Below are 19,537 nucleotides of genomic sequence, written 5' to 3'. Positions count from 1 at the left end.
TCACCACACAACCAATCTCACCAACAACTCTAGCTAGCATATATATATATATATATATATATATATATATATATATATATATATATATATATATATATATATATATATATATATATGCATTTCACTTCATCATGCTTATTTTATTACCATGAATGTGCCTTTCTATAATTTTTTTATTTTTTTATACAAAGCCTTAAATGAAATACATTTGTAAATTTTTTCTATGATTCAATGTGAATAAGTAACTTTAGGTCATTAAATGCAATTTCTTATGACACTTAATTGGCATCCGTAGTTTCATCGTCATGTCAGCAATAATCATCATCATATTTTAAAGGGTTAGTTCACCCAAAAATGAAAATTATCCCATGATACTCGAGCCTTTCTAGGTGTATATGACTATCTTCTTTCAGACTAACACAATCGGAGATATATTTAAAAATATCCTGACTCTTCCAAGCTTTATAATGGTAGTGAAGGGGGGCCAGAATTTGAAGCCCAAAAAATGCATCTATCCATCATAAAAATAATCCACACGGCTCCAGGGGGTTAATAAAGGCCTTCTAAAGTGAAGTGGATGGGTTTAAATATCCTAGTTTAAAACTTAAACTAAAATAACTAGCTTCCGGCAGACAGCCGTACGCCTACTGTGCAAGTCGACTTGAGCAACAAGAGTAACCGTGTGCGATGTATGACGCAGGATGTAGGAGTATCGTCAGCTAAGATGCCTCTCATGGTTTAATCAAATAGGGCTGGGCAACAAACTCAAGCTCCTCTTCTCTTATATCGAAATCCTCTGACATTTCTCTTTAAAAATTCTCATTTGAGACTTCGTGACCGGTGTTTTGTTTTGCTCTATCATCTGCACTTCCGCATACTCTTCTGCTGCAAATTGGATGCGTTCAGCTGTCTGCTGGAAGCTAGTTATTATAGTAAATAAAGTTTTAAAATATTGATATTTATCTTAGAAAAACCCATCGCTTCACTTCAAAGGGCCTTTATTAACCCCCTGAAGCCGTATGGATTATATTTATGATGGATGGATGCATTTTTTTGGGCTTTAAAATCGCACCCCCCTTTCACTACCATTATAAAGCTTGGAAGAGCCGGGATATTTTTAAATAGATCTCCAATTGTGTTTGTCTCAAAGAAGACATACACTTTGGATGGCTTATGGGTGAGCAAATCATGGGATAATTTTAATTTTTGGGTTTTTTATTCCCTATAATTTGTTTTTTAACGTTTTAACATTCTCTCTCCATGTCTCTTCTTCACTAGGTTTATCTAATTCTCACACTCCAGCTCGTCCGTCCAGCACGTCAAGCACGGGCAGTCGTGGCAGGTCAGCATTCAATGTGTAATTTACCTCCGTCCTTTAATTTTTTTTTTCTTTTTATTTTTTTTACCAGCTGTTACTTATAGCTTAGAACTATATCTGAATAAAGAGAATTATATATTTGATTTCGTATGTTTGTGTGTTTAGTTGTGGGTCAGCCGGTAGACCTGGAACGGGGAATACAACAGTGGATCAGGTGAAGGTCAAACAGGAACCGGGAGTTGAGGAAGAGTGTAGCTATTCTGGAGCAAACGTCAAAACAGAACGCTGTAAAGATGGCAGACGGAGTGCTTGCATGGTATTTATCTTCAGCTTGCAGTTTTCACTCATCACTTAGTCCCACATGTATCCATTTGTTTCTTTTCTTTAATCTCCTTGGACTCAAAAAAGCTTGTTTTTGTGAAGAGACCCCATATAGCAGTTTTTTTAAGGTGTTCTTTTTTACAATGTGTTTACACATATAAGTACTGAGTAATATTAATAAACGGAATGCACTTTTAATAGGATTAGAGTAAGGGTTTATTTTAGGGTTAGTTGCTTGTAATAATGCTTAATTTACTGTTATTATTATAGTAAGTACATGTAACAAGGACACTAAAAAGAGAATATTTAAGATGAAAATTAGCTGTAAAGTTAAATGAAATTGTGAATGAAAAGCATGATTTTCTCTGCAGTATCTAGCTTCATTTTTTGTACATAAATAAAAAGAAGTTTAATGTGTGAAATCTGATCCAAAAAAAACTAAAAGCTAAACCTGTTCTTCCTGGATTTGATACAGTTTGTTTCATGTTGCACAATGTCTGTCTTGTTCTAATTCCTCCTTAACCAGATGAGCAGCCCAGAAGGAAGCTTAACTCCCCCTCTTCCCATCCTCGGCTCTGTGTCCACCGGTTCAGTCCAAGACATTTTAAGAACACTAGGTGAAAATGTTAAATCTGAACCACAGAGCGATCATCTCTCATCCTGTACGAACCCAAACTCCAGCGCACTTCTAACCAATGGGAACACAGGGTCAAATGGAAGTCAGCGGGGAAGCGCTGCTAACGCCAACAACCAGGCCACTGTAGGAAAGGAAGACGACCCGAATGAGGACTGGTGCGCGGTGTGTCAGAATGGAGGTGAACTGCTGTGCTGTGATCGCTGTCCTAAAGTCTTCCACATGACCTGCCATATCCCAACACTCAAATCTTCTCCCAGGTAAAGAACGTGGCTTTATTTATACAGATGATGCAACACATTTAGTCTTTAAAATCGTATGACTTTTATTGTATTTTTAGCATTTCTAATCATAAATTGTTTTTATTTTAATTTTTTTTTATTTTATTGATAATATACCATATTATTGCATTCATAAATTATTTTTATTTTATTTTTGCTTTTTTTATTTGATGTAAAAGTAAGATGCCATCAATAGCACATTTTATTTTATTTTATTTTATTTTATTTTATTTTATTTTATTTTATTTTATTTTATTTTATTTTATTTTATTTTATTTTATTTTATTTTATTTTATTTTATTTTATGAAACAAGGGTTGTACCACCAGTGGCAAGTTGTCTTATAATTTTCTAAGGGCCTATTTACACCTGGTCACTTTATGCATTTTTACTGATCTGATGGCTTTTGTTGGATTATTACGTCATTATAATGTGACAAAATCTGAAACGAGTTGTTTGGGCAGCTTGATTTCAATAAAAGCTAGTTTTTGGACTCACAAGGAAGTTTTGAATTCTGAAATGTACAGAATATTTTTTATAGTATAATGACCTCTTGTATGTCAAAAGATCAAGGAAAGTTTGATTTCTCAATTCATGACCCCTTTAACTGCCGGTGGGGCTAGCTTTACCTTTGGGTTGGCATGTACGGGGTGTGGTGGAGTTTGAACAAACTTTTTTTTTTAAATTGTGTTAATTATTTTGTTAGACCTTCATCTAGCACTTCAACTGGGAAAACAAAATGAGTACGGAAATAAATAACTGCAAATGTCATAGAAGTAGTATAACGAATGAAAGAGATGAGGGATTTTCAGGCACGTGCATGTTTAGCCAATCATAATAAAGGTAATTTACATAATGTGGTACATAAATGTTCAGTAGCATAACAGAGATAGAGAAAGCAGAAAATGTTCATGGTGCCAGAAACCTTGACTTATATTTATAAATGGACATGGTTGTAAAAACCAAATATTTATGATCTGTTAGGTTTTAAGGCTTTAATTCCTGATTTTTGTGTTAATCATGTGTTGTACCCTCTTCTGATGCAGTGGAGATTGGATGTGCACGTTCTGCAGAAGTCTCACAAGTCCAGAGATGGAATACAACTCTGATGACGATCCACCCAGTAAGAAGGACAAAAGTGAGACAGCAATGAGTCCAGAGGACCAACGAGTGAGTCACACTGAGAAACAAACACAGTAACACTCAGAAAATCAGGAACCCTTATTAATTACCCCAGATACCTTTTGAGGAATCTTGTGTCATTAAAGGTGCCCTAGAACCAGTTTTTACAAGATGTAATATAAGTCTAAGGTGTCCCCTGAATGTGTCTGTGAAGTTTCAGCTCAAAATACCCCATAGATTTTTTTTTTTTAATACATTTTTTTAACTGCCTATTTTGGGGCATCATTAACTATACACCGATTCAGGCTGCGGCCCCTTTAAATCTCATGCTCCCTGCCCTCCCGAGCTCTCGACTCTAATACAGTGCATAAACAAAGTTCACACAGCTAATATAACCCTCAAATGGATCTTTACAAGATGTTCGTCATGCATACTGCATGCATGCGTCGGATCACGTGAGTATAGTATTTATTTGGAAGTTTACATTTGATTCTGAATGAGTTTGATGGTACTCCATGGCTAAAGCTAACATTACACACTGTTGGAGAGATTTATAAAGAATGAACATGCGTTTATGCATTATACAGACTGCAAGTGTTTAAAAATGAAAATAGCGATGGCTCTCTTGGTAACTTTAACCACATTTAACAGTACATTAGCAACATGCTAATGAAACATTTAGAAAGACAATTCACAAATATCACTAAAAATATCATGATATCATGGATCATGTCAGTTATTATTGCTCCATCTGCCATTTTTCACTATTGTTCTTGCTTGCTTACCTAGTCTGATGATTCAGCTGTGCACAGATCCAGACGTTAATACTGCCTGCCCTTGTGTAATGCCTTGATCATGGGCTGGCATATGCAAATATTGGGGGCGTACATATTAATGATCCTGACTGTTGCGTAACAGTCGGTGTTATGTTGAGATTCGCCTGTTCTTTGGAGGTCTTTTAAACAAATGAGATTTATATAAGAAGGAGGAAACAATGGAGTTTGAGACTCACTGTATGTCATTTCCATGTACTGAACTCTTGTTATTTAACTATGCTGAGGTAAATAAAATTTTTGATTCTAGGGCACCTTTAAATTATCCCAATACTTCACATGACACACTATATAATATGCATGGAAAATGCGTACAGTATATTGCGAGATTATATTTGGCTCTAAAATACTGACTTTGCTAAAACATGAACCTGAGTGACCCAGCATTAGATATAATCTATGAACCTTTTTCACCAAAGTTTGTCTTTGCAGAATTGCAGATCCTTTAATTATCTTCTTCTCTCTTCTCTCTGTAGCGATGCGAGCGTCTGCTGCTGCATGTCTTCTGTCATGAGCTCAGTACGGAGTTTCAAGAGCCTGTTCCTACATCGGTGAGTTTCCAGCAAGACCACAATATCCTCATTTCCCATAAAAGCAGACTTTTCTGATGAATTGCTCTTAAAGGGCAAAGCACATGTGTGTAATTAGACCATTGTTCAGTATGATCTGTAGTATTTAATTTGCTGCCTTTCTGCTAGGTCATTAACACTTTTGCAATAAAGCTTAAAAAACGGCAACATCACTCACATGCACTTCTGTAGCGACACCAGTCATCAGTTTTCAAACATGTATTGAGCCTCTGGGCCATTTCCTGCTGTTATTTGTCATAACGGGAATATGATTCTTGCGTAATTACGTTATTGAGTGAATGCAATAATGCATCAGGCTGACGGGTAATAATGTTTTCTTATATACCCCCTCACTTTGTTCTTACATGACTACTTCACTTCTTTCTGTAGTCCATAGTTCTGTTCCAAAACATAGTTAGCTATCCTGCTGTCTTCATAGGGACCTGCCTTCTATGGCAACACAGTTTATGATGTCATTGTTGTCAGGTTTTATTCCTGATATAAAATGTAATTTAAATGTCACATTGACTACATCTATATGTGCACCAATGATGTGATGTACATGACACGAGCAAACCTCTTTGCTCCCGTTTACATGGAATTTTCATTGTTCTGATCTCTAAGAATTGTGGTTATTTATACCTCCGCTATTCACATACCTCATGCACAGCACAAATGATGAACTCACATAGGTGTGTTACTGGTCAAACTCTTCCAGCAGTTACGGATTTGTTCTGTGGTACTGGGCCTCAGTCAGTTGGATGTGCCTAAAATATTTCAACATTAATATACTGCATTATATTCATCATGTCGCACAGTGTTGCCAATATGAACTCCATTTCTTCAGCACACCAAAAAACACGTGCACTTTGGTCAGAGTGGAATAGATGCCATAAAAGTGTTTACCTGCGCATTTATTGTTATTTAAAATTGGCATACCACACGTATTACTGTGATTGTCTTTGCTAGGATTACGAGCTTAATCAAAGTTTTGTTTACATGAGGTAAAGTCTATTAGCAATATTGCCTAAATCTCATTCTAATCGCATTATGAAGGTGCATGTAAATGTAGTCATTGACAAACAGAAATCGGTCTTTCCCCATTCATAATATGAGTTGACTGGAAGGTGCTACAAAGATGTCAGCCAAGTGAACTGATTTTCCTTACGAGGGAGACTGTTCAAAATCTATATACTAGGAAAAGCTGTAATAAGCAGTAAAAACTGAACATTTTTATTAGATGGAACCATTTTCTGTCTATATTCTTGAAATGTTTATTTTTAATCACTATTTCCCTTAAGAGCTGAGCAATATTATATTATGTACTATTATAGTAGCCAGAGATTCATATTTTGAAAGAACTTTTATTTTTATATTTTCAGTTTTCATTTTACTTTTAATAATAGTGCTTTTTCATTGGGATGCACATATGATACCTTGAGTCGATGGGCAGATTATTTGGTTTTTGGAAGGGACCACATGTTTGTAACATTATAGTTTTAATGCTGAAGCCTTGATTTCTCTCCAGGTACCCAATTACTATAAAATAATAAAGCATCCAATGGATTTGACCCTGGTAAAGCGGAAACTACAGCGGAAACATCCTCTGCATTACAAGAGCACTAAAGAGTTTGTGTCCGACGTGCGGCTGGTCTTTAGCAATTGTGCCAAATTTAATGAGGTGAGTTCGGGGAATGTCCTTAACCTGTTTGGGGGTGTGATGGGATGTTGCATGTAAGAAATGAGTATTTAGAGAGTATGAAACACACTAAAGCGACACAGCATGAACGTGATGGGTTGCATGCGTTTACTTCCTCGTATGTTCACCAGTACTAACTGTTAAAGGAATGAATTGAGTCAAGCTGAGCATTAATCAGCAGTGCTTTTCTTTTTTTGGATGTTGAGCTAGTGTTTGTCAAAGGGCTAACACACTTTTCCACTCCATTAAAGGGATGTTTATTTTAATGTTACAAACAGTGTTTTTGTTTGAGACATTTAATTATTGTTCAGAACTTTTATTTGAACAATAAAAATAAAAATGACAATCAAATGCATGATATGAATGTCAGTTTTGCAGTCGTTCATGCCTTCTGACATTCATTCCAGACCCCATGAAGCAAACTTGACGAGTGTCGAACTTTATGTATTTCATATTAATACTGAAAGTTTGGGTGGGTCTTGACGAGGGCTGCACGATTTATCACATGATACGAAAAATAATACTGAAATCGTGCTTAAACGGTAATTCTTACTGCGATTTGTGAAATCGCAAAGGCTGCTATTATTATTATTTTTATGTGCAGCTTGTCAAAGTATGGCTCCAAATGCTAATCCGTCTGAAAGCACTGCGAGTTTGAGTCGCTTACAATGTACATTTGAAAAGGCAACACGCATCAAACATCTTTCCAGACATGAGAAGCATTTAATAACATCATTTCCAACAAAAGACAACATTTAATAACATGTTTTTACTCCAAACTCACTTCATAACGACAGTTGAGCGTCTGTGAGATTATGTGGCTTCTTACACAGAATAAGGTAGTCATGTGTTTTAGTCATGTTTAATCAAAGCATTTCAATCTTCTGTGTATTCAGCTACAGCAATAGTATGATGCCCATAGGGATTTCCTGGAATGACATGCGTTATCTACTTCTACGGCAGGGCATATTTGGAGTTTCTCTGCAAGAGCGCCCTCTGGCTTTCAGAGGGACAGTGTTTTTAAGTCCCGTCAGTTTAAACATCAAGCACAAGACTGATGTTTTCTCTTCTTTTTTAGCTAAAGTGGACATGTGCATGCAAAATTAAGACAAAATGTCCACCTTGATGAGTATCCTTGTAGGCACAGTAGGTTATATGTTATAAACAATTGAGAAAGAAAATGGATGGGTATCATTGTATTGGATCTGTGCATTCATCTTAAAGTGACGGCAGCCTAATATACCTGCCAATGTTAATTAAACAACAAAAGAGAGAGCAAATCAGTTTTTGTAGCTTTAATGAAGATGAATTTTATTTAATTATATTAATTATATTTAATTTGTACAGTAAAGACTATGCAGTGTTATTTTGATTATATGTAGCTGTTTACCTGAAAAACATAAAGCACTGCTTATTTAATTTGTATCTTTGTGCTGTTGTATTTATCTATATTTTTTTTATTACGCAGATGCACTCCACTACAAAATCATTCCAATCATCCTAGAATGATTAATTCTTTACAAACAGCTATTCAAATCATCTGGTGAAAAACAAAATATCGTAATGTCAGTAGTTTCCAATATTGTGCAGCCCTAATATCGAGAACTTTAAAGCAAGCATACATGGACTAAAAGCCACAACTCTCATTTCCATTTCATGGGGTCTTTAAAGTGTGTGTGTAAAGTGTTTAGTGACTGTGAAACTGTAAAATAAAACTAAAACGTGCTCTTCTGCATTTAAAATCACATCCCATGTATACAACTGATTTTTAGTTTTACATCCCTTAGAAAGTCATTTAAGGTGTAATTTTTAGAGTTTAGTTGATGTGTTTTGAATGTTGTCACATGAAGTTTGTTATTGAAAGCACGTCAGTTAATTTTACATCTAATGGCTGTAATTTTAAATACAGTGGCAAAACATTAATAAAATTAAAGATGTGATTTATGACACATTAAATTTTTATAGGGATTTTTGTTTCTGTTTCACTAAAGAATGTGTACATTCCTTGTCCACTTTAGCTGATTTAAGTGGATGGATTTGATCTGTTCTGGGTGTTTGGGTTCCTCACAGTGGCCTCAGAATGCTTAAAGTGCAAAAATGGGGTGTTTTTTTTTTTTTTTTTTTTGTGGGGAAAAATAACTTTAACTATAGTAAAATCCTCCAAGACACCCATGTTAAAAACTGTAGCAGTCATTGTGATTTAATGAGGTTACTGAAATGTTTATTCCTGTCTAAAAACACTGCAAAATGTGGGAGACATTTTACTGTCTTCACAAGACTTGATGACTGTGGTGTTCATGTCAAAGAAGCACGTTATTATTAACTATTTGGGGATTTTCTGTAATTTTCCCCTCCAGTATTTCAGTTGCATTTAGTTTGATCTGTCAGCATAACTGGCACCAATTTTCTTTCTTTTTTTTCCTTTTTTTTTTTTTTTTTTTTTTTTTAAAAGAGTATTTTTAAGGCAAATCCCCTTCATGTGTATATAATAGTGAAAGAGAGGCAATATGCTTAAGCCTTATAACTGAAAGGCATTTATTATGAGCAAACCAAAAATTGTGCTCCTTGGACATTTTTAAAAACAGATGAGGTTGTGACCTCACTGTGTGTATGTTATAAAATCTTTCTTCCCCCCTTTCTTTTGTATTTTTTTTTTTTTTTTCTTTTTTTGTGCTGTCGTTGCCCTTTTTAGATGTCTCGAATAATCCAGGTTTATGATGAGGAGAAACAGAGTAATGTTCAGGTAAGGTTTTGTACACCACACCGAAGGGTTCAGCAGTGCTGGCACCCAAAGCAGCCAAAATGGGAGTTTTAACCCTTTCTGTGATTCTCTCCTCCTCCTCTTCCTCCTCCTCACCCGTTCATTCCTGGAACTGCATTCCACCTGCTTTCTCCTCACCTTTCCATACTCTTTCCCCTCTCCTCCCTCTCCTAGGCTGACTCGGAAGTGGCAGAGGCGGGCAAAGCAGTGAGTCGGCGCTTTGAGGAAAAACTACTGGAGATTTTTCCCGACCAGACGTTCCCGGTAGTCGCGGAGAAGGAGACACGAGTCGAAGCCGATAAAGAGGATTCGGAGGACTCCGACGACGATGTGGTACAACCAAAACGCAAACGTTTAAAAGTGGAAGCTGAGAAACTGATGCACATCAAGTGAAGAAACCGAGGAAACTTCTTCTGCGAGAAATAAACTGTCTTCCTCTCAAGCTCAGTCTTATTCTGCTCTCTGAAGGGTGGGATAATACTGGAACTGATGCGATTCAGATGCTTCATTTATTTCATGTTCTCCCCACCCCTGACGATACATTGTACATACTGCGTGAGAACTTTCAAACTTGCATTGTGGCATTGTCATCGGAGGACGAAGAATGAATCGTTGAGTGTCGATGAAGACACTTGTACAGATTTAAATAGTCTTGCTTTGGTCTGATTTAGTAAATGACATTCTTTTCTTTCTTTTTTTTCTTTCTTAAACTGAGTTATTATTATTATTATTATTATTATATTTGTAAATCTATTGTGAATGATACTTTATAAATGATACACTCATCTCTCCCTCCCGTTGTATGATAAAGTTTATCATATATGGTCCAGCAGCTTCTTTTGCATGTGTATTTTCTTATTTCTACAGTTCAAATCCCTTCAATAGGGGAAAGTTTGATCTTTATTTTCAATAAAACGGTGACCTCTGTATTGTTTTAAAGTTTAATCACAGTCCCTTTAGTTCAAAAACTGCATATTAAATGGGTGTCTGTCTGCTGCACCTGACAAAATTTACATTTTATTTTGCGAAATTAATTCTCCAAACTAGAATGACTATCATATTTTCCACAAGTGAATGCAATAGAATCACGGTGACATGCATTCAGACAATTCAACTATGTAATGAAGTTAGATTTTAACTGAAAGGTTGAACTGTGTTCTGGTATTTGTATAGGTGTTAGATTGTGACACTAAGTAAATTTAGTATTTGCAACATTTCAGAATGGTTTGATATTTATGCATTTTCCATTTTCAGTGACTTATTTGGTGAGTCACAATTGATTTAATCAGTACATAATTGATAACTGTCAGGTTTGATTTGTTCACTGAGACATGTTTACACCAATGCTCGACCTGTGTGTCTTGTTTCCTGGGCAATAATAATGAACATTTTCAAAAGCTTTAGTCAAAACTTTACATGTAATGGGTTAAAAAACGAAATGACTCCATTGCTTTAGGTTTGATTCTTTTTCCTTGTGAGAAATCTCTTTTTGCGTCACGTTTTGCTGAATGGGCATTTGTGAAGTCAAGCGTGATGATCAGCTGATATGACCGGAGCTGTTTGCGTCTGGAGGTGACGGAGCGTTACTTTGCCAAGGTAAAGAAAACTTTTTTTTAAACCTCTCTCTCTATATATTTTTTTAGACGCACGAAGCTTTTAGTTTTAGAAATGTACACGCGGCTCGAAGCTGTAATCAACAGTGTACTGCTAAAAAAAAAAAAAAAAAAACACTTCACACCGATCTGTGAAAATGTGAGACATGCTGAGGACAATGTGAGACAATTCAGTTGGAAAATGACTTTTACAGATGTACTGTTACTTAGGTCAAGCACATTTATTATATATATTTAGCATCAAATCATAGTCAGACTTTAAAGTTTCTTCCTTTATTCAGTGATTGCGAAAATAACAAGCTACGACCTGCACATTATAGGGTTTGAAATGGCTGAACATTTTGAATGGATTAGTAAAATGAACCGGTTCATTAATCATTCGAGCTGTTCTTCAGTTAATAACTCAAGAGTGGAAATGATACTAATACGTTTGCAGCTTAATTACATGAAGCTTTATTAAAACATATAGGAACAGGGCTTATTTTAATAATTTATAAAAACGTACAAAAAGTTCCAGGCAAGATATAACTAATTTGTAGAACAATTTAGAAGCGTTCAATGTAATTTCAGAATTACATTTATGATTTGTATAGATCAGTGGTAATATTTCATGGACCACGTGACGCGTTTACGTCATGACGCAAACTAAAGCTGAATCGTTCTTAAACGGATCTCCTAAACGAACTGTTCAAAAGAATCACTTATCGAAAACGAGTCGCACTTCCCATCACTTGCGCGAGGCGTTTGGTTTTGTGAAACGCACCTCAATCATATCCAACTGCAGAAGTGTAACGGTTACAGCTGCAGTTTCACAACCGCAGAACGGAAGTAATGGGCGGGGCTTAAACAGTCAACAGTTTTCACATGGATTGGATCAATATCAAAAATATTGAACAACAATACATTTAAATAAAGTCACTTTTCTGTTCATTCATGCATATGATATCGTAATGTACAATGAGCATTTTTTTATACAAACATTTTTGCTTCGCCATTCACTTTCTGTGGCTGAGGTTCAGTGATCTTAACGTATACATAATAAATACTTATTTATTTAAATAAATAATAATAAATATATTTATTATGTCTATGATCTCAACCCACTAGCACGCAAAAAAAAAAAAAAAAAAAAAAGACAAATAAAAGCTCTCTAGCTTCCGGTTTCTTTACTGCATGATGACGTCGCGCTTCAACATCCAATCACAGCGCTAAGCGATTACCTCGTTGTTTTGACGACTGGATTGTTTTCCTTCTCTAGGTGACTGCGGAAAAGATCGACATACTTCTGTTATTCTACCTCAGCGGCCGAAGATCTACACTACAGGTAATGAGCTAAATGTGTTTGTATTTATTAAAGCATTTTAAGTGTTTTAACTGCACTGTACCTTTATGTTGCTATCAACACATTTGTTTTCATAAGAATGCCGCCTGGGCTGTTTGCTTAATTATATATTTCATTTCTGCCGTTTTCCAAGTGATGTCGGCTGGGCCTGTGCTCGGTGGAGATGGAAACTTCAGCTCTCTCTGCCCACATGGCATCGAGTGGATTTGGAATGGACTGGGGGAATGTGCCCAGGATGGCAGGGACGTCGCCAGTGTAGTTCTGGGACTGCTGTCAATAGTTTGCTTCATGGTGTCCTCACTACCGTAAGTACGCCTCTGTGGATGCCTTAGTTTTGCCATATTAGAAATAAAGTGTTCATTCAGGCACCATCATACCAACTTCCATTCAAAAAGTTGGTGTCAGTAAGATTTTTTTTTTTTATTCAATTAATACTTTTATTTATCAATGATAATATTACATTATTCAAAAGTGACAGTAAAGAAATTTATAATGTTACAATATATTTCTATTCATCAAAGGATCCTGAAAAAATGTATCATGGTTTCCACAATAATATTAAGCAGCTGTTTTTTTCTTTTTCAACACTGATAATAATAAAATGATCATAAGAAATATTTCTTATATTAGAATGATTTCTGAAGGATCACGTGACACTGAAGACTGGATTAATGATGCTGAAAATTCAGCTGTATATCAGGAATAAGTTACATTAAAAAATATTCAGCTAGAAAACAGTTACACTGCCCTCCAAAAGTTTGGAAACACCCCTGGCAAAGTGCAGTTTTGGACAATATTAGCATACATCCTTAGCATTTTTTGGTGCAAATACATTACAGTAACTTGACATTATCATTGAAGACCAGCAAAAATAATTTTCATTTTGATTACATAGCTGCTAATGCTGGAAATTTTGATGAATCGAAAATTTAAGTTTTTTCTATGTATAATCTGTTTATATAATAAAATATGTTTTCATAGTTTGTGTTGTCCGTGCAAAATTATCACAAATTAAAAAGGATTCATGCCAATATTGTCCAAAACCACACTTTTCTAGGGCGTTTCCAAACATTTGGAGGGCAGTGTATTTAAACTGTGTGTAAAAATATTTACAGTATTACTGTTTTTACTGCATTTTTCTATCAAATAAATGCAGCTTTGGTGAGCATATTTCAAAAACATAAAAAAAAAAAAACTTACCGACCCCAAACTTTTGAAAGGTAGTGTATAAATGTAAAGTGACATTTTCCACATGATGAGAAATCATCCTGTCTGTTACTGTAGGCAATACTACAGTTCCTGCAAGACAGGAAATATGGACAAAGCTCTGTCTATTTGGTTTCTGTTATTGTGGCTGGCAGGTGATTCGTGTAATCTTATTGGATCGTTCTTGGCAGATCAACTTCCACTACAGGTAAGGAACAGTTGTCACATTTTTCATTTGTCGATTTGGTTCAAATCTCTGCTAAATGAATTAATACGTAGATTCAGGAAAATCACCCTAATTGATTCATGATTGATCCTAGTTTTTCTGTAGTTTTAAGTGACGCCTGGTTTTATTATCATCTTGTTTCTCCTTTAGAAATACACTGCAGTTTACTACGTCCTGGCAGACTTGCTAATGCTGTTCATGTACATGTACTATAAACTAAAGAATAAAGCATCTAGGGGTGAGTTGGAAACCATACCTTGTGACTTGTAATGTTGGTTAAATGTATTGTAAGTAATTGGTTGCTTTCAAGGACATACCTTGCTTTAATTTATTTTAATTTATTTCAGTTTTATTTAATTTCCCAAAGATCATTTTAATAGCTTTAGTTAGCAATAACATCAGTGCTCAAGAACGCCTCTGACAGTATCGCTGTATAATCCTCCCTGACCCTCGGCCTTCACAGTCTGTTATGAGAATGTGCTGATGCATGACACACTGATTCATGGAACTGTCTTTCTCCTATGTAGACAGTAACAGTGCATTGCTGAATGCAGTTAGCATGCTGTGTTTTCTGGGAATTACATCTTCCCTCCTTAGCCTCCCTCGCTCCACCCTAGAAGATCAGATGCCAGCGGGGTTCAAGGGTCGGGCACTGCTGGCCGTGGAGGGGGACAAAAGTTTGGTGCAGGTGACTACAGTTCTTTTATCGTCGAGTTGAGTTGCACTTAATTCATTTACGTGGTTTCAGCATTAGTTTGGGACTTGATGGTTTCGTGTTTTTCAGCCCTTCACCACAAAGGAGATTATAGGCTTCGTCATCGGCTCTTTGTCGTCAGTACTCTATTTATGCTCCAGATTACCACAGATGTACACTAATGTAAGTATTACACTGATGTTGATTCTCACATGATCAATCAAGAACATGTCCAGGTCATAATTAAAAGAAAGACATCTTAATTGATTTATAGTTTAATTATAATGAATTTATACCCATCTATTTTTCTGGGAATCTGTGTTTTCACTGTTATACATTAGGGGGCGCTGAACATGATTGCCAAACATTCAACAGCATGTAAGCAAAGACTATAGAATAACACAAGACGCGTCACTCGTATTGTTTTGAATGGGAGAAATATATGGCGGACTAGGTCCTGGCTTCTAACTCATTCGAAGTCATTGCATCACTGCAGCGGCCGGAGAAGCTCCGGTTGCTATAGAAACAGTCAAATGCACACTTAGGACTGCACATGCACAGTCTGAAAAATGCCATTTTTTTTGGTCATGATTCTAGCATTTAGATACAAAATTTATGAGACAGATGTTGTCAGATTTCATTGATTTCAAATTTGAAATTTAATCGAAAGCTTGGCGAACAGCTTTGGAGAATTTGATGATTCCCCATTCAAAGGGATAGGAGCTGCACTTGAATGCCTGAGAGGCGTTTCAAAGATGGCCGCCGAGTGAAATGATTTGTCTTAAAGGGACTTTGATATAAGACAAAACTGCCTAAAGTCTGAATCTGATCCAGATGAAGTCTTTGACAAAAGCACAAAATGTTTTTTTTTTTTTTTTTTTTTTTTTTATGAAATTTACCCACATTCAAGTGTTGATAATAGAATAACAATATGATATAAAAACGCTGGCAGGGAAAGTGTTATTTGATGAATGCATTTAATACAGCTACAATTATTATTCAAACATTTTCATGCTTCATATGCCCTCAGATCTTTAAGTTAAAGATATACATTTGTTGCTTCTTAGTGTAATGTAAATAGATCTTGCTGTCTTGCAGTTTCGGAGAAAGTCAACAGAGGGCGTGTCTTTTTTCCTGTTTGCTCTGGTAATTCTGGGAAACACAACATATGGCATCAGCGTGCTACTGAAGAACCCAGATCCCGGGCAGGGAGAGGCCAGCTACATCGTGCACCACCTTCCCTGGCTCATCGGCAGCCTGGGAACGCTCTCGCTGGACCTTATAGTATCCTTTAAAGCCACATTTACACCACTGAGCTGTTAGTGAGGTGCTGGGAGAGGATCATACAGCTACGAAAAGATGTGAAATGTCTGCATGCATTATAAAAATAAGAATATGGAGGACTTGACAGGCTCATGAAATGCTGTGAGAATAATGTCATACAAAAAAATCACAATAGTCCTAAAGCAGGCTTTATATTAATAGCTTATTTTAATATATTAATGTTTTATTTTTATAATTTAATAATGGATAAATGTTTTATACAGTGCGCCAGGTTTAACTGTGTTGGTTAAATTGCATAAATTGATTAAGTGATGAAAGTTTGTTTTGACAACATGCAGTCAAAGGTCACATCCCTCAAAATTGCATACATGTTTGAGCCATTGTATGTTTGACATTCTGGATCACTTGAGGTCACGTATATTGACAAAACTCTGATTGTTGCCAAAGCATCCAACTACATTTCTGAGGTCATGTGACTTCCTTTCATGTGAAGCACATTTGTCAGAATCCCATGAGCACTGAGCCTTGTTTAAATTCGTTCAGGAATAATTTTCCAAAATTTTGCCTTAACACTTTTCTTTAGATATCCGTGCAGTTCATGATGTACAGCAAATCTCCCCGGGATTCTGCAGATGGAGATGAAGAGACAGCTGCTCTCCTCCAAAACTGAACTATTTTCATTCCTGCTGTGATTGGATGAAATGCTGAAGATGTTTTTGAGCATCACATTTCCACAGCCACAGCTGACAGACGAAAAAAAAACTTTTTTCCCCCTAATAGTTTTAAGATCTTTTTTTTTTATCAGTAGATTTTATACCTCACAGTGTCAGTGGTTAAAGATATTTTTGGTCGGATGGTAAGTGGTTAACATTCTTAACTGGTTCAATGTTTGGCACCAAAGGGACTTATTAAAACACTTTTATAATGTTTGTACTTCAGAATTCACAATTTTTCTTTCTTTTTTTTTTTTTAGTTTTTTACAACTCGTGCAATCATGTAAATTTTCTTTTGTACAGTGGAATAAACGTTGCATTCAGCGGCTCTAGCAGTCTTGACTGGAAAAAAAACTGAAAATGAGCCGCTGTCAATCTGTGTACTGTAATGATAGGCTGTTTTCATGTAATCTATTGTAGAAATGTTCTGGTATTGTAAAGATTTTAATCTTTATATTGTGGCCTTTGATTTGATTTTGTACTGCGCTGTCCATCACTTGGTAACTTCTTTTATTGAAGTTCTTATTTTTAAGTCTTATTTGACTCCATGCCTTTTGTTTTTGTTGTTCTGTATCCCAGCCACAACACTCACTAAAGAATTTTGTTTTTCTGAGGCCAAACTTGCTTGATCTGTTTCTTTTCTTGGTGTGTATGGTTCAGGTAACGCCATGTTATGAGGACAAATTGTCCCCACAAAGATGGCAATATCTGAAATACTTGTCCTTGATCCCCATGAGGAAAACAGATTATAAATCATACAAAAAGATGTTTTTTGAAAATGTAAAAATGCAGAAAGTTTTCTGTTATGGGTAGGTTTAGGGTTAGAATATACAGTGTGTACAGTATGATAAAGCATTAAGCTACAAGAAGCAGTGGTTCACAGTGAATTTAGAGCAGTTTATTAAAAAACCCTTTTAGCTGTTCTAAATTCACTGTAAATTGCGGCATAACAGGGCTGCTTTTATAAACCGGTTATTCCACATACCTGGTAAGGTTTCATAAAATAAACACAGACACAAAAATTTAATGCTATTTATAAAACAAATATTCTTCCACCAAGCAATGTAGTTCTTCAGAAGCTAAATGTTTGCCAAGCAACACAGATGCAGTGGCGCAGTAATACTGATGTAATGAGGTCACAGGTGTTTGTACAGTAATTTACAGTGGCCTCGAATGCAGCTCAACCAATCACAGTCAAGGACCAGATTTTTTAATAAAAATCATGTCTAAGGAATATCCCCATAAAACATGAAAACCCAACGTGTGTTTGTGTGTGCACTTGTAATGACAATCAATCTTTACATCAAATTTTTCTTTTTTTGCAAGCAAATAATCAACATAAAACTGCTTTTGCAACTCATTTTGCTTCAGTAATGTGATGAATGAGAAAATGCATAATCTTTCAGGAATTGACTAGATTTTGACAAGTTGGTGTTAAATAAGGAAACGCAGTCAGAGCTGAATGTGAGTGCAGAGGATTGCCACATTACTGGTACCCACAGTTAAAGAAGCATTTCGACGAAAGCCAAAGGTTATGTTCATCTGCTGGAGAATCTTGAGGTGTCTCAATGATAATGCTTATTTCCAGATATATTATCTATTGTAGGGTAGATTTAAAGTTAATGAAACCTGAGATTTATACATGACCCACGCTGGCAAAATGAGTCGGAATGCACACGGGCTAATTTCAAGCTACATGCGAAACAAGTGAAAAACAAAAATGAGTTCATTAAGCCCTCGTCTAGCGATCCCAATGCTCCAAATAGCAATTAAACATCTAAAAGGATTTTTATTTGTTCGTATTCTGACAGGAGTACCATTCCTTTAACCATGAAAAATGCTGTTTTTCTCTGCTCGCTTCTTGACGACTGGCGCAAGTTTGGTATCTTTGTGAATATTCATAGCGAATTCTCGATGGCATTAGTCTGACCAATATAATGTGTTTTTCAAACTCATGCTGATGTACACTAAACGATCTAACTCATGCAGACTGACACAAAGACGCCTCAGACGGTGTGCAATCCTGATATATACATATAGCTACACAGAATTACAGTATTTCAAAACTTCTGTCTTGGGAGTATTCATACAAACATTATGTCTTAAGTGAACGTTTGGTTAACTGTTGGGAAAAAAAAAACATCTGATGTGTAACATTATATTCAGTAGGTCTTATTATATAGGCTGTCTGCTTCATTAATGTTAATCAAATAATTGTAAAATCATGTCTTGGTTTGTGCCAAATTTGGTGCTATTATCAGGGATTTTAAGGTATAGTTGTTCAGTGATTTTGTTTTGTAACCTTCAGAAAACTTTAATTTGTTTTTTCTCAAAATTGACTTCGTTGACTCGATTGATTTCAAACAGGTGTAGCGCAGTCATATTTTGTCCGATTTCAACAAATCATACATAATTTTTTTTTTTGCTCATTGCAACTCATTTTGCCAGCACAGGGCACATATGTTTGTTCTCAGTACAGTTTTTTAATGGTGTTTGTTATAAATGCAGGATTCAAAAACCTAGTGGGTTGCCCTACTATCTTCTAAGGCAGTTAAAAAAGGAACCTCAAATAATATCCATCAGTGTTATTTTAGGCTTATTTATATACTATTATAGTATTTATTAGTACTTTGAATTTGCTTTTATTTCTACATTTTCAGTTTTCATTGTAATTTCAGTTTTTAGTTTTAGCAATTTAGTAATGTGTTTTTGTCATTTTTTAATATCTCTAATTAGCCTGAATATTTTAGCTTTAGTAATTTTAGTACTTGAACTTGAGTTAGTTGCTCTGGCAACATTTCTAATATTCATTTATTTTATTTCAGCTTTATTTCAATTAATGAAAAAAATATTATTAATTAACACAGCAGACCAATGTTGTGTAAAATTGAGCTTGCAATGCATTATGGGATTTTTAGTGAT

The 19,537-nt window shown here is 35.5% G+C and overlaps 2 protein-coding genes across 5 annotated transcripts in view; both read left to right on the top strand.

Annotated features, from left to right (window-relative positions):
• The window catches only part of trim33 (tripartite motif containing 33), a 30,481-nt gene extending 19,716 nt beyond the window's left edge, over positions 1 to 10,765 (top strand). Inside the window, exons 13-20 of one of the 4 annotated variants that reach the window (XM_067394479.1) lie at positions 1,279 to 1,357; positions 1,484 to 1,634; positions 2,166 to 2,533; positions 3,600 to 3,723; positions 4,985 to 5,059; positions 6,606 to 6,758; positions 9,469 to 9,519; positions 9,712 to 10,765. In XM_067394479.1, coding sequence (XP_067250580.1) covers positions 1,279 to 1,357; positions 1,484 to 1,634; positions 2,166 to 2,533; positions 3,600 to 3,723; positions 4,985 to 5,059; positions 6,606 to 6,758; positions 9,469 to 9,519; positions 9,712 to 9,930 — 1,220 coding nt within the window. In that variant the 3' untranslated portion in view covers positions 9,931 to 10,765. The remainder of the gene's footprint in view (positions 1 to 1,278; positions 1,358 to 1,483; positions 1,635 to 2,165; positions 2,534 to 3,599; positions 3,724 to 4,984; positions 5,060 to 6,605; positions 6,759 to 9,468; positions 9,520 to 9,711) is intronic. The other 3 variants (XM_067394480.1, XM_067394481.1, XM_067394482.1) reach the window with 3 other exon arrangements.
• A 295-nt stretch (positions 10,766 to 11,060) lies between these two features.
• On the top strand, positions 11,061 to 17,879 carry slc66a1 (solute carrier family 66 member 1). The gene is made up of 9 exons (XM_067394483.1): positions 11,061 to 11,133; positions 12,409 to 12,474; positions 12,626 to 12,797; positions 13,777 to 13,906; positions 14,075 to 14,162; positions 14,452 to 14,612; positions 14,709 to 14,801; positions 15,717 to 15,902; positions 16,486 to 17,879. The coding sequence occupies exons 3-9, from the start codon at positions 12,628 to 12,630 to the stop codon at positions 16,570 to 16,572; spliced, it is 915 nt and encodes a 304-aa protein (XP_067250584.1). The 5' UTR covers positions 11,061 to 11,133; positions 12,409 to 12,474; positions 12,626 to 12,627; the 3' UTR covers positions 16,573 to 17,879.
• Positions 17,880 to 19,537: the final 1,658 nt, after the last annotated feature.

The sequence above is a fragment of the Chanodichthys erythropterus genome, chromosome 9 (genome assembly GCF_024489055.1).
Source record: "Chanodichthys erythropterus isolate Z2021 chromosome 9, ASM2448905v1, whole genome shotgun sequence".
In the NCBI taxonomy this organism is placed as follows: Eukaryota; Metazoa; Chordata; class Actinopteri; order Cypriniformes; family Xenocyprididae; genus Chanodichthys; species Chanodichthys erythropterus.
Note: the sequence above shows the minus strand (reverse complement) of the source record. Positions and strands in the feature narration are given on the sequence as shown.

Bases quoted from the DNA above. Each gene is read 5' to 3' on its own strand.
- slc66a1 (XM_067394483.1), top strand. From the start codon at position 12,628: ATGTCGGCTGGGCCTGTGCTCGGTGGAGATGGAAACTTCAGCTCTCTC. The intron at 14,802-15,716 runs GTAAGTATTACA...GCTGTCTTGCAG, and splicing joins TACCACAGATGTACACTAAT to TTTCGGAGAAAGTCAACAGA. The intron at 15,903-16,485 runs GTATCCTTTAAA...ACTTTTCTTTAG, and splicing joins CGCTCTCGCTGGACCTTATA to ATATCCGTGCAGTTCATGAT.